Here is a 14,168-nt window from a genome sequence, read left to right on the forward strand (position 1 = left end):
TGATTTAATAAGGGAGTTGCTTGGGGGAGTTACAAGATGTGTAAGTGAGTTAATAATGGAGTTGCTAGTGGAGTTACAAGATGTACAAGTGAGTGAATAAGGGATTTGCTAGTGGAGTTACAAGGTGTATAAGTGAGTTAATAAGGGAGATGCTTGGGGGAGTTACAGGATGTACAAGTGAGTTATATATGGGAGTTACTGGGGGAGTTACGAGATGTATAAGTGAGTCAATAAGGGAGTTGCTAGGGGTGTTACAAGATGTACAAGTGAGTTAATAAAGGATTTGCTTGGGTATTTACAAGGTGTATAAGTGAGTTAATAAGGGAGTTGCTTGGGTATTTACAAGGTGTATAAGTGAGTTAATAAGGGAGTTGCTAGTGGAGTTACAAGGTGTATAAGTGAGTTAATAAGGGAGTTGTTAGGGGAGTTACAAGATGTACAAGCAAGTTAATAAGGGAGTTGCTTGGGTATTTACAAGATGTGCAAGTGAGTTAATTAGGGAGAAGCTTAGGTAGTTACAAGGTGTATAAGTGAGTTAATAATGGAGTTGCTTGGGTATTTACAAGGTGTATAAGTGAGTTAAAAAGGGAGTTGCTTGGGGGAGTTACAAGGTGTATAAGTGAGTTAATAAGAGAGATGCTTGGGTAGTTACAAGGTGTATAAGTGAGTTAATAAGGGAGTTGCTAGGGGAGTTACAAGATGTACAAGCGAGTTGATAAGGGAGTTGTTTGGGTATTTACAAGATGTACAAGTGAGTTAATTAGGGAGATGCTTGGGCAGTTACTAGGTGTATAAGTGAGTTAATAAAGGAGTTGCTAGGGGAGTTACAAGGTGTATAAGTGAGTTAATAAGGGAGTTGCTAGGGGGAGTTACAAGATGTACAAGCGAATTAATAAGGGAGTTGCTTGGGTATTTACTAGTTGTACAAGTGAGTTAATTAGGGAGATGCTAGGGTAGTTACTAGGTGTATAAGTGAGTGAATAAAGGAGTTGCTTGGGTATTTACAAGGTCTATAAGTGAGTTAATAAGGGAGTTGGTAGGGGGAGTTACAAGGTGTATAAGTGAGTTAATAAGGGAGTTGCTAGGGGAGTTACAAGGTGTACAAGTGAGTTGATAAGGGAGTTGCTAGTGGAGTTACAAGGTGTATAAGTGAGTTAATAAGGGAGTTGCTAGGGTAGTTACAAGATGTACAAGTGAGTTAATAAGGGAGTTGCTTGGGTATTTACAAGATGTACAAGTTAGTTAATTAGGGAGATGCTTGGGTAGTTACAAGGTGTATAAGTGAGTTACTAAGGGGTTTGCTAGGGAAGTTACAAGATGTACAAGTGAGTTAATAAGGGAGTTGCTGGGGGAGTTATGAGATGTACAAGTGAGTTAATAAGGGAGTTGCTGGGGGAGTTACGAGATGTACAAGTGAGTTATATAAGGGAGTTGCTGGGGGAGTTACGAGATGTATAATTGAATTAATAAGGGAGTTGCTAGTGGTGTTACAAGATGTTCAAGTGAGTTATATAAGGGAGTTGCTGGGGGAGTTACAAGATGTATAAGTGAGTTAATAAGGGAGTTGCTTAGGGGAGTTACAAGATGTACAAGTGAGTTAATAAGGGAGTTGCTGGGGGAGTTACACATTTTGTTTTTCATTACCATTTTCAAAAAGAAAAAAATCTTTAAATACATGTATTCCAGGGGAATTTCTGTGAGAGCTACATGTTGAAGGAAGTTGCAAAGGGAATTTCCAGAGTAGTTGCTAGGGGAATTACTAGGAGAAATGCAACATGTGTAAGTGGTAAGGGAATTTCCACAGAAGTTACTAAGGTAGTCGTTAAAGGAATTATTTGGTGAACTACAAGTGGAGTTTACTCAGGGAGTTGCTAAAGTGGATGCAAGGGAGATCAGAGCAGATCAGATAACATCTAATGAGGTGTTCTAAATAACTTCTGTGTGACATCTTCAAAAGGCTGAACAATAAGTTATAGTTCGGTCAGGTTGAGGACCTTTGACTGATCAAGATTAATATATTTCATGACATCAATGTCAGCTGTGGATACTCCAGATCTTCATGGATCTCCTGCCATCAGATAATGAACTGTAGCAATATTTCCATCCTAATATGTCCTTAGATGCGGAATGTCGTAGTGTGACCACGGTGAATGGTGGTTGTATGAAACTGTACATGTTTGTTACAGGCTACAAGCTTGCATTCAACTACATGAAGGCCAAGAGATTTGTGGACGCCATTGACATCTGTCATCATGTAAGAACAATTTACTTTTGTTTCTCTGAGAAGTAATGGTTTAGAAGACATGGCTGTAGCATGGTGTATAACAGACTCAACAAAGAGGAATCTTAAGATCAAAACATCTCTCTACATCTCCTTGACTAGAATTATATTATTGACTGGTGAATAGTGTTTTTACTGAAACTATGTTTTGTCTTTGTTTGTTAGTTCCATTACACCACACTCAGCAATATTCCAGCTGTATGACAGGGGACTGTAAGTAATGGTGTTTAGACCAAACAATCCAGTGATTCATATTTGGACCTTTGATCCACATATTCAGGATACGTGGACACCAAGTCTGAGCACTGGATCTATTGAACTGCCCCAGTTGACCACCATAGGATGCTAGGTGCCTGTTCTAAGCTGGAATCTTCATGGGGCCATGTACTTTGTAGTGGTATCCTTAGTTGCAATACATTTGTCTTATTGAGGCAAAATACATAGCTTGGTACCCGTATAATTGAGTTCTAGTTTTTGACATTTTCCCTGTGTTTTGAGGGTAATGAATAAATTCTAGATAGTGGAGGCTGGACCCTGTCAATTCAGAACCCTGCTTTCCTGGCAGTTACTGTTAGGATAACAATGATTTGTTATACTGGAGTCTTGTTAACCCAAAGGATTAAAATTAAAACACTCTGAAATCCAGATAAGCTGCATATGTGTGTGAAGTACGCAAAATATATCACTATTACCCAATTATGTTTAAGTTGCTTGTGGAAAAATACACTTGAAAACTTTAAAACAAACTGCACTCAAACAGATACAAAGTAGAAGTCCCCTGAAACAACAATAATCAGAATTAATTACAAAATGTCTACTCATTGGTGTCAAAATACCCAATAGACTGGATACAAGGAAGCAAAAATATATTGAATACCCAGTGCTGGCCAGATGACCAGGATGTTACTGTACATGATTTGAATGTGTTAAGAATGTTGTCAATTATATTTACTTGGGACTGTCTTTTTGAATCTTATTGTAACGTAAGGTTGGAATGATGTCACACTAGAAACAACATCATAGCTAAAGATTGTTGACGTAATTTGTTCTGTATGCATGGTATGTAAACATCTTCTTCAGTAATAAATAGAACATTATATTTGTGTTCATGTCATACTATGTTTATGACACTCGAGCCTAAATTCTAGTATTTTCCGAGCGAGAGCCTTGACATCCTCTATATCAAGCACCCAACACAAGATCATACTTATTGTTACCTTCTCTGACGCTTTAAGGGGCTAAAACAAGGACTGGACGGGTACGAGTCAGTATACTGTGTCTGAGTGAGGTATTCACACACACAGATGCAGACAAACACACGCGCAGACACACACACACAGATGCAGACGCACGCACACACACACATGCACACACACATGCACACACACACACGCGCGCGCGCACACGCACACACATGCACGTTGCTATATAAGACATTAAACCCCATTTCACCTCACTAGTCCCAAATCTTGTTCCTCTTCGATACAATATTAAGCTAAAAACTGTATGACATTATGGGCAATGTTTGTTTGTTTTTTTACAGGTTCTTTCAAGCCATCCAAACTACCCTAAAATAAGGAAGGACATTCTTGAAAAGGCCAGAACAAGTCTACGTGTTTGAGAAACATTTGGAACGCTATGCTACTTCACAAGCTTATCACATACGATTTGAGCAACCATCCGTAGTTCAGACAGAGGACATGTACAACTCAATATTTGCAATGAAAGGACCACACCTTCAACTGAAGATAACTATATTGGTCCTTAGCAAATATTGAGTAGTATATCTCACCTGGTCGTGTGTAGATCAGGCAGTCTGGAGACTTGGGAACACTATGTTGCTGTGATACTGAAGAGATTCAGACATGAGATCAAACGGTTAAAGGAAAAATTCCCTTTTCTGAACAAATAATGAGAAATAGTTTTATGATGATACTGATACCATTCCAGTGAACTGGGTTACATGGCCATTGTACCCCGTGTTCGCAGAGTTGTACCACTACATCCCAGATTGCCCTCGTCCCTTTTCATTGTGTCATGCCAGTGTTGTATGCAAATAAGCTTTCGTTCAAGAGTAAGTAAAGCCATGTAACTGTCATAGATAATACAACTTCTGTTTTGTTAGGCGATACCAGTTGTTTGTGAAAAAGTGAGCGTATACTGTCATCCATCACAAACACATGCATAGGCATGTCAATTGTTCATCTTATAAAAAAATGAGAACATACGGTACAAGTCAAACTAGGGAATGGCATTGGACATCATTTTTTGTCACAGATGCGTCATATTTGTAAATGTCCTCCACATGTCCACCATAAAATCTTTTGAAACTTTTACTGAGGCTTTGAATCTTCTGAGCAAGAGTCGTATGATGCTCTATAAAATCTTGGTAGGAAGAACACAAAGACATGAAAACAAATATCTTTATTGTAACGTTTAGGGAAATGTATCAATCATTTCACATCTTGCTGCTTCATCAGGAATGAAGGAGCAAGAATTAGCTCTGAAACGTCGTGACAAATAATAAAAGAAGTTGCTATCCATAAAAAGTGTCATGTATTCAAGACAGTCAGAGCTCCAGATAAACTGCGTATCTGCGTAAAATATGCATCAGAAATGCAGAAATATGCAGTAAAATCAAATCCAAGCATATCAAATACGCAATGAACATTACAGATACGCTACAAAAATAAAACTTGTGCGTATCATCAAAATATTGTAAAGTAACCTTGCATATTCGATTTGCAAATCAGCAACTTATTTTGAAATTATAAACGGGCATTCCGTCAACCTACCTTGCCAAACTCCACAATGACAGGTACATCATGATCATTTGCCATCACACTTTCTTGTGGAAGTATCATGGTATTTTTGAGTCCTATAAAGCTCCCGAACCCACACGACACCAGTTTGCAGGGACTAGATGAATAGTGTTTTTAAATATTTAACTGTAAAAACTAGTGGATAACAGAAATTTGAATACCCAGATAGAATTACTGATACCTAAAGATGATTTTAAAATGCATGGGTAAAATACCCACAACACCAAAAGCTTATCTGGAGCTCTGCTGACAGGGTTAGCTGGTTGTTGGTTGGGATCCCGTATTTACACCAGAAACACCCGTGTTTTTAGGCTCATGTAAAACTAACATGTTATAACATTGCTGACAGACTGTTGAAAGTCATCACTGACCCAAATCATCAACTCCCTGTAGGGGTGTTCTTGACTACTCGGATTTAGGGACCATTTCATATTGTGAGGAGGGCCTGGGATTTTTGCAACCAAAGTTTGTCTGTCACAACAAAGAACTTGTCCCACAGGTTTTAATTTTTTTAGGGGTCTCATAGTTTAAATTTTGAAAAAAATCGGATTTTGCAGCTGTAAATATCCAATCGCCATGCAAAAAGTCTCTTTCCCCTCCCCTCGTTCATCAAATGGCCGGTGCCTTAGTCTTATGCATTGGCTTATATTCATTCTCCCAGCATCTGATAACTGTGATGTTTTTGTTATTTATGAACAGTTATTGTTATATAATGTCCGTCCATTTTGTGAAAAGGAAACTTTGTACATGTATAATAAAAAAAATTCATTGTATTAAAGTATTTTGTTGTGGTTTAACATTTATTTCTAGATTTTTTGTATGAGTTTCATGGATCGATATGGATTCACCATGAAAAGTGCCCCCTCAGTGGTCTAGTGGAAAACAATAATTCCGGGAGACTGGAAGGTCGTCCATCGATCCCTGTTCACATCATACCAAGACGTTAAAAGATGGAACTTGCTGTTACCTTGGATCATTCTTAGTATTAAGGTGATAAAACAAGGAATAGACATCACCTCCCAAATGAAGCTATTGTTTGGAATGGTTCCAGATATATATCATTATATAATGAGTGAGTGAGTATGGTTTACACGCCGCTTTTAGCAATTTTCCAGCAATATCACGGCGGGGAACACCAGAAATAGGCTTCACACATTGTACCCATGTCGGGAATCGAACCCAGGTCTTCGGCGTGACGAGCTAACGCTTTAACCACTAGGCTACCCGACCGCCCCTATCATTATATAAGAAAGCAACGCGATAAATCGTGATGAAGAACAAAGTGTGGTTTATTTCACGATAAAACATCACATCCAAAAGTGCGACAGATACAATCGGTATTGGGAGAAAGGTACTGGTAATCCACGTGGGGACTCTGAGAATTTGCAGGAAATATCCTGTGCATAAAATGGACTTGTCGAAGTCGGATTCAATTGAGGGAGCCATTATTTAAATACGTGTAAATATGTTTAAAGCTTGTAAATTGTATCATCACCCATGGAGAGGCTGTAAGTAATGTTATTTCATACAAGGAATAAATTGTGGTCGTCATTTGTCATACAATAAAATGCTGCAGGGAGAATAAACCATGAGGGTCTGCCATAAACAACTCCCACTTCTCGTTTAATTATAAAATAGTGAGTGAGTCTGGTTTTACGCCGCTTTTAGCAATATTCCAGCAATATCACGGCGGGGGACACCAGAAATGGGCTTCACACAGTGTACCCATGTCGGGAATCGAACCCGGGTCTTCAGCGTGACGAGCGAAGGCTTTAACCACTAGGCTACCCGACCGCCCCAATTATAAGATAGAATGTAGATAAAATCCACTGGATAAACGAAGATGGTACGGCAGGCTGTCACTCAGAGGATAGTTTGGGGCAAGACAAATTTTGCTGCTTCAAAGAAACAATTATATATTCTTCCATCTTACCAGACAATGGTCTACACTTTTTTGCTGATTTCTTTTGCAATATTATGAACTGGTGGATTAGTTACAGTTTCTGTATACATTGTTATTTGTTAACTTATATTCCTGATCGGTCTTCGAGTTTATGTGTACATTGTTATTTGTTAACTTATATTCCTGATCAGACTTCGGTAATACTTCAGAGAAAAGAATTTCATGGAGTTTGCCCCTGCAAAGTGGTAGTATCAAACATGACACTTTTTTTAAATAAAAAAGATAGGTAGTTGTTTGGAGAATGGCCTCTTGTCATCTCTTGTGGGGAGTGTTTTGTCACTCAATTTTTATGCATAGATCTATACAGATGCATAATAAAATGTTTTGTTATCTTAATCATTTTTTGTTGTCCTTACATGTACATATATATGCTCTCTGCCTCATGGCATTCATTCACCTGATGAAGGAGTAAGCATATACTCCGAAACGGTGTGTTCCTCATAATAAAGAAGTTGACATCCATATCTTCTCTTCCTTATTCACTTTCTCCTCTGCTAATCGAGATCTTGTCATTCTCTGACGATGTTGTGGTGGTCAACCATTTGATCATGGTCAGTTTGCCCTCTCAATCACTCTTGGGCCCGTTTCACAAAGTGATCGTAGCAGTAAGACGGTCGTAAGTCTATGTTAAAGTAAAGGAGTTTCAGTAGTGGTAGCGCTACGATCGCTTTATGAAACGGACCCCTGGCAGCCGATGGTTCACCTTCAACAGATCGTGACTGATGCCTCGACTTTCTTGTTTCATATTCGTCACCACTCGCCACTCGCCCCTCGCCCGTAACAAGTAAGAAGACCCCAGGTGTTGTCGGGTGTGTCGGGTAGCCTAGTGGTTTAAGTGTTCGCTCGTCACGTCGAAGACCCGGGTTCTATTCCCCACATAGGGACAATGCGTGAAGCCCATTCCTGATGTCCCCCGCCGTGATATTGCTGGAACATTGCTAAAAGATGTGTTAAACAATACTCACTCACTATTAGAACTTCACAAGGGGTGTCTCAGGTTGGTAAGTTAGCCAAATGGACTGACATCTTGTACTCTAAATCTGTTAAATGACTCTCCACGAATTCTTCAGTTTAAGACCTTGTTGTTAATCACTCTATGAAAGCCTTATCCATAATGTTGATTTCACAGCATTTGCATGATTTTGTGATCAAGTCAAGTTCAATAATGTCAAAACATTTGATTTTTAACTTTGCACACCACTTTCCCAAACGACGCACTTAAAGGAAAGCTTCATTCCTTGATCCACGGGGTACAGATATACACACATCTCCACCCTCAATGGTTCAGGACAATTTGTCAAAAATGAAAGCAAATGTCAACTGAAGTTAACTGTGAAAACAATATATGAAATGCCGGACTTGATAACATTTATGGGAAATTTGGGGTAAGACATTTAGGAAAGAAGAAGGCATCCCCATGGGCACCAACTGTACACCGCCCAATGTTGATCTGTTTCTGTAAGCATATGAATCGGAATTCCTGCTCGGATTGACAGTCAAAACAAGGGAGTTTGGCCAAGGAGTTCTGACATCGTTCAATAATGGTCAACTAGCCATACACTGATTTCTCCACCTGAACTAGAAATACAAGACACCAGTGAAACAACCTCATTTGTTTCATTTTAAGATGTGTGCATGAAAAATAACAGAGTTACCAAACCCTATCAACAATATGATGGACCCCCACCAGATTTTAACAAATCTGTTGAAAATGTATTAACTCCATATCTTGTTATTTTGTTTAATGCACTGTTTTCCAGTGGACATTACCCAACATTCTGGTCAACAGGAATAATAATGCCACTACATAAAAAAGGAAGCAAAAGTGATCCTAATAACTTTAGTGGTATATCACTTCTCAATATAATGGGTAAAATGTTTTCGCATGTTTTGAATAAAAGACTAGAATGTCTCCTAGATTACCGAGGTATAATTGGTGAATATCAAGAGGGGTTTAAGAAAGACAATTCCACTATTGATAACATTTTCATTTTGCAATTTTGTTTTGTGCAAAGTTTATCACTCTCCAAAAAGGAAAAATATATTGCGCTTTAATTTATTTTCGAAAAGCATTTGATATGGTTAATAGGGGTAAGTTAATGTATATTTTATTGCAAAATGGTATTCACGGCATTTTATGTGTTATTCGGAGTATGTATCATGTTAAAACAACTGTAACATACTATGTTAAGACAATTACTGAGTATTTTGATAGTTCATGTGGGGTAAGACAAGGTTGTACTCTTAGTTTTACAAAAACGTCCTGATGAATTATATTTATACTCTTATAAATTGGTTATGGATATTAATACTGAGAAGAGTAAAATTATTGTGTTTAAAATGGGAGGACACTTGTCAAAAATGAGAAATGGTATGATAACGGTGACCTTTTGAAAACATTTAATGATTATAAATATTTGGGACTTATTTTCACTCCCAAATTAATTTGGACTAAGGCATGTAAACCTTTATGTGAGCAAGCCAGCAAGCAGAGCACTATGGTCAGTGAAATCGTTAATAAGACGTTATGATATTTCGGTTACGGAAGCATTTTTTTATATTTGATAAAAAATGTTCCGATATTAATGTATGGTGCTGAGATTTGGGGATACCAAAAATGGAATACGATTGAAATTGTTCACCGCAAATTTTGTAAATGTTTATTTTCACGAAGCATTTAGAACTTCAAATGCAGTGGCAGGTGTCCACTTCATACTATTTATTATGTAAAATGCATTAAATATTGGCTTGAGATGATGCAAATGAGTCCAACAACATACCCATACCAGCGTTATAAAATGTCATTATCCATTGCCGATAGAAGACGTCCTAACTGAGAATCGCATATCAGACTTTTGCTAATTCATTATGGTTTTGAGGATGTCTGGGTTGCACAAGCCGTTGTCAATATAGAATTATTTGTATATATATTCAGCGAAAGAGTTAAATATTTTTCGTTTCAAAATTGGCATGCATCTCTAGGCAGCAAGACCCTCTCCTACTACAAACTGCCTAAATCTTATATCGTTTGCGAAAAATATGCATCAAATATTAAGCATTGTGAATATAGAAGGCTAATAACCAAAATTAATTTAGATGTGGACAAAATACTATCGGGATTCAACTTGTTCGTAGGGGCGTTGCTTATATTGAGGAGGATGCCGTCTTATGTAAACACTGTCATGTAATTAAGGATGAACTTCATGTTATATACAATTGTCATCTTTATGCAAGTCGGCGGGAAATGTATAACCCCAAGACAGATAATTATCATTATTTGTGTGTAGAAAGACTCTATCAATTATCCAACAACGATACAAGAAAAAATATTGCAAAATTTCGAATGTACGTTTTCTCAACAAAAACAAGTATGAGTTAGATAAATGTATTTTGTACAATGGGTCAAATGGCATTTATACAAATGAATCTGTCTGTCTGTCTGTCTGATAAGAATATAAAATTGCGCATATTCCACAATCACTGCTTCGGGTTAATGTTGCCAAGGGAAGAGCTTATTCCGAACTTTGAAACTTCTAATTGAATTATCAAAAAAGGTAGATATGTTGTTAAAATAAAACAATAAATGTTGGCAGAATAGGTTGTGGAAATGAATGTAATAAGTTAATGGTTTTCAATAACCAAACAAGATCCAAACATTTGTTCTTTTTTGTAGATTTTAAGTGCGAGCCGCACAGCGGACTTTGCATTTAGCAGAGATTTCACATTGTTATTTAATAGTGTTTTAACACATCTTTTTCTCATTTGTTCATGACATAAACATCCGATTCATTTTCTAAGACATACTTCTCTACTCATCACGTCCTACAAGGAAAACATAAAACCTCAAACCCGGTCTTCCTGGGAAACAGTAAAACCTCAAACCCAGGAAGAGGTCTTACTAGGAAAAAGTAAAACCTCCTAAACGGTTATTACGAAAAAAACCAAGTACCGTCGAAACCAATGGTCAATATCCCTGATGGTTTATAATGTCACTTAAAGGCGAGGGACACTAAGGCAAGTAGGATACTTATCAGAAAGATTGACACACTCTGTGTCTGCGTGTGTCCGTCCGTTTGTCTCAGTGTGTTTCCGTTCATCTGTTTCCATATGTGCCCATGTGTTTCTGTGCGTGTCCGTATTTCCATCTGATTCCGTGTGTCTATGTGTTTCCGCGTGTCCATGTGTTTCCGTGTGTCCATGTGTTTCCGTGTGTCCATGTTTTTTCGCGTGTCCATGTGTTTCCGTGTGTCCATGTGTCCATGTGTTTCCGTGTGTCCATGTGTTTCCGTGTGTCCATGTGTCCATGTGTTTCCGTGTGTCCATGTGTTTCCATGTTTCCGTGTGTCCATGTTTTTCCGCGTGTCCATGTGTTTCCGTGTGTCCATGTGTTTCCGTGTGTCCATGTTTTTCCGCGTGTCCATGTGTTTCCGTGTGTTCATGTGTCCATGTGTTTCCGTGTGTCCATGTGTCCATGTGTCCATGTGTTTCCGTGTATCCATGTGTCCATGTGTTTCCGTGTGTCCATGTGTCCATGTGTTTCCGTGTGTCCATGTGTCCATGTGTTTCCGTGTGTCCATGTTGTTCCGTGTGTCCATGTGTTTCCGTGTGTCCATGTGTCCATGTGTTTCCGTGTGTCCATGTGTGTCCATGTGTCCATGTTTTTCCGCGTGTCCATGTGTTTCCGTGTGTCCATGTGTCCATGTGTTTCCGTGTGTCCATGTGTCCATGTGTTTCCGTGTGTCCATGTGTTTCCGTGTGTCCATGTGTTTCCGTGTGTCCATGTGTTTCCGTGTGTCCATGTTTTTTCCGCGTGTCCATGTGTTTCCGTGTGTCCATGTTTTTCCGCGTGTCCATGTGTTTCCGTGTGTTCATGTGTCCATGTGTTTCCGTGTGTCCATGTGTCCATGTGTTTCCGTGTATCCATGTGTCCATGTGTTTCCGTGTGTCCATGTGTCCATGTGTTTCCGTGTGTCCATGTGTCCATGTGTTTCCGTGTGTCCATGTTTTTCCGTGTGTCCATGTGTTTCCGTGTGTCCATGTGTTTCCGTGTGTCCATGTGTCCATGTGTTTCCGTGTGTCCATGTTTTTTCCGCGTGTCCATGTGTTTCCGTGTGTCCATGTGTTTCCGTGTGTCCATGTTTTTCCGCGTGTCCATGTGTTTCCGTGTGTTCATGTGTCCATGTGTTTCCGTGTGTCCATGTGTCCATGTGTTTCCGTGTATCCATGTGTCCATGTCTTTCCGTGTGTCCATGTGTCCATGTGTTTCCGTGTGTCCATGTGTCCATGTGTTTCCGTGTGTCCATGTTTTTCCGTGTGTCCATGTGTTTCCGTGTGTCCATGTGTCCATGTGTCCATGTGTCCATGTGTTTCCGTGTGTCCATGTGTCAATGTGTTTCCGTGTGTCCATGTGTCCATGTGTTTCCGTGTGTCCATGTTTTTCCGCGTGTCCATGTGTTTCCGTGTGTCCATGTGTCCATGTGTTTCCGTGTGTCCATGTGTTTCCGTGTGTCCATGTGTTTCCGTGTGTCCATGTGTCCATGTGTTTCCGTGTTTCCGTGTGTCCATGTTTTTCTGCGTGTCCATGTGTTTCCGTGTATCCATGTGTCCATGTGTTTCCGTGTGTCCATGTGTCCATGTGTTTCCGTGTGTCCATGTGTCCATGTGTTTCCGTGTGTCCATGTTTTTCCGTGTGTCCATGTGTTTCCGTGTGTCCATGTGTCCATGTGTCCATGTGTTTCCGTGTGTCCATGTGTTTCCGTGTGTCCATGTGTCCATGTGTTTCCGTGTGTCCATGTGTTTCCGCGTGTCCATGTGTTTCCGTTTGTCCATGTGTGTCCATGTGTCCATGTTTTTCCGCGTGTCCATGTGTTTCCGTGTGTCCATGTGTTTCCGTGTGTCCATGTGTCCATGTGTTTCCGTGTGTCCATGTGTTTCCACGTGTCCATGTGTTTCCGTGTGTCCATGTGTGTCCATGTGTCCATGTTTTTCCGCGTGTCCATGTGTTTCCGTGTGTCCATGTGTCCATGTGTTTCCGTGTGTCCATGTGTCCATGTGTTTCCGTGTGTCCATGTGTTTCCGTGTGTCCATGTGTCCATGTGTTTCCGTGTGTCCATGTGTCCATGTGTTTCCGTGTGTCCATGTGTTTCCACGTGTCCATGTGTTTCCGTGTGTCCATGTGTTTCCGTGTGTCCATGTGTCCATGTGTTTCCGTGTGTCCATGTTTTTTCCGCGTGTCCATGTGTTTCCGTGTGTCCATGTGTTTCCGTGTGTCCATGTTTTTCCGCGTGTCCATGTGTTTCCGTGTGTCCATGTGTTTCCGTGTGTCCATGTGTTTCCGCGTGTCCATGTGTTTCCGTGTGTCCGTGTGTCCATGTTTTTCCGCGTGTCCATGTGTTTCCGTGTGTCCATGTGTTTCCGTGTGTCCATGTTTTTCCGCGTGTCCATGTGTTTCTGCGTGTCCATGTGTCCATGTGTTTCCGCGTGTCCATGTGTCCATGTGTTTCCGTGTGTCCATGTGTTTCCGTGTGTCCATGTGTCCATGTGTTTCCGCGTGTCCATGTGTTTCCGTGTGTCCGTGTGTCCATGTTTTTCCGTGTGTCCATCTGTTTTCATGGGTTTCTGTGTGTGTCGATCTGTTTCCGTGTGTGTCCATCTGTTTTCATGGGTTTCTGTGTGTGTCCCTTTTCGTGTGTCCGTGTGTGTCCATCTGTTTCCGTGTGTGTCCATCTGTTTCCGTGTGTGGCTTGTGTTTCGTGTGTGTCTGCGGCTGTAGGGAGTGCACACATGACACGATGATCCAAAATAAGGTGAACGTTTTTAACCAACTAAAAAACTGTTTGAACAGGCCAATTCAACCCCTTCAACCCTATGCAGTATCCTATGTCGTGAGTGCGACAGTGAGTTGCATGCCAATATATATTTATACATTGAAGTGACCGTATCGCTAGCGAGGGCACACGTGGCCCAGTCGTCTAAGGTGCCGCGATTCGCTGTGTAGAGTTGCGCCGATTGGGCACGCCAGAGACCTATGATTGTGGGTTCGAATCCCGGTTCGCCCCGAACATGTTTCAAGGTTTGTCAGCACCTTGCCCGTGCTCGTGGG

The 14,168-nt window shown here is 40.3% G+C and overlaps 2 protein-coding genes across 2 annotated transcripts in view; one reads left to right on the forward strand and one right to left on the reverse strand.

Annotated features, from left to right (window-relative positions):
• Positions 1-5,844, forward strand: part of LOC139465812 (tetratricopeptide repeat protein 21B-like) — a 60,369-nt gene extending 54,525 nt beyond the window's left edge. The window contains exons 36-37 of the mRNA XM_071247746.1: positions 2,187-2,254; positions 3,825-5,844. Of these exons, the coding sequence (XP_071103847.1) occupies positions 2,187-2,254; positions 3,825-3,902 (146 nt within the window). The 3' untranslated portion in view covers positions 3,903-5,844. The remainder of the gene's footprint in view (positions 1-2,186; positions 2,255-3,824) is intronic.
• Positions 5,845-12,235: 6,391 nt separating this feature from the next.
• On the reverse strand, positions 12,236-12,967 carry LOC139466061 (probable zinc transporter protein DDB_G0282067). Its single transcript, XM_071248076.1, has one exon. The coding sequence runs from the start codon at positions 12,965-12,967 to the stop codon at positions 12,236-12,238; it is 732 nt and encodes a 243-aa protein (XP_071104177.1).
• Between the last annotated feature and the right edge of the window lie 1,201 nt (positions 12,968-14,168).

This window comes from Haliotis cracherodii, unplaced genomic scaffold, assembly GCF_022045235.1.
Source record: "Haliotis cracherodii isolate W230 unplaced genomic scaffold, xgHalCrac1.p SCAF_18, whole genome shotgun sequence".
In the NCBI taxonomy this organism is placed as follows: domain Eukaryota; kingdom Metazoa; phylum Mollusca; class Gastropoda; order Lepetellida; family Haliotidae; genus Haliotis; species Haliotis cracherodii.

Bases quoted from the DNA above. Each gene is read 5' to 3' on its own strand.
- LOC139466061 (XM_071248076.1), bottom strand. From the start codon at position 12,967: ATGGACACACGGAAACACATGGACACACGGAAACACATGGACACGCGG.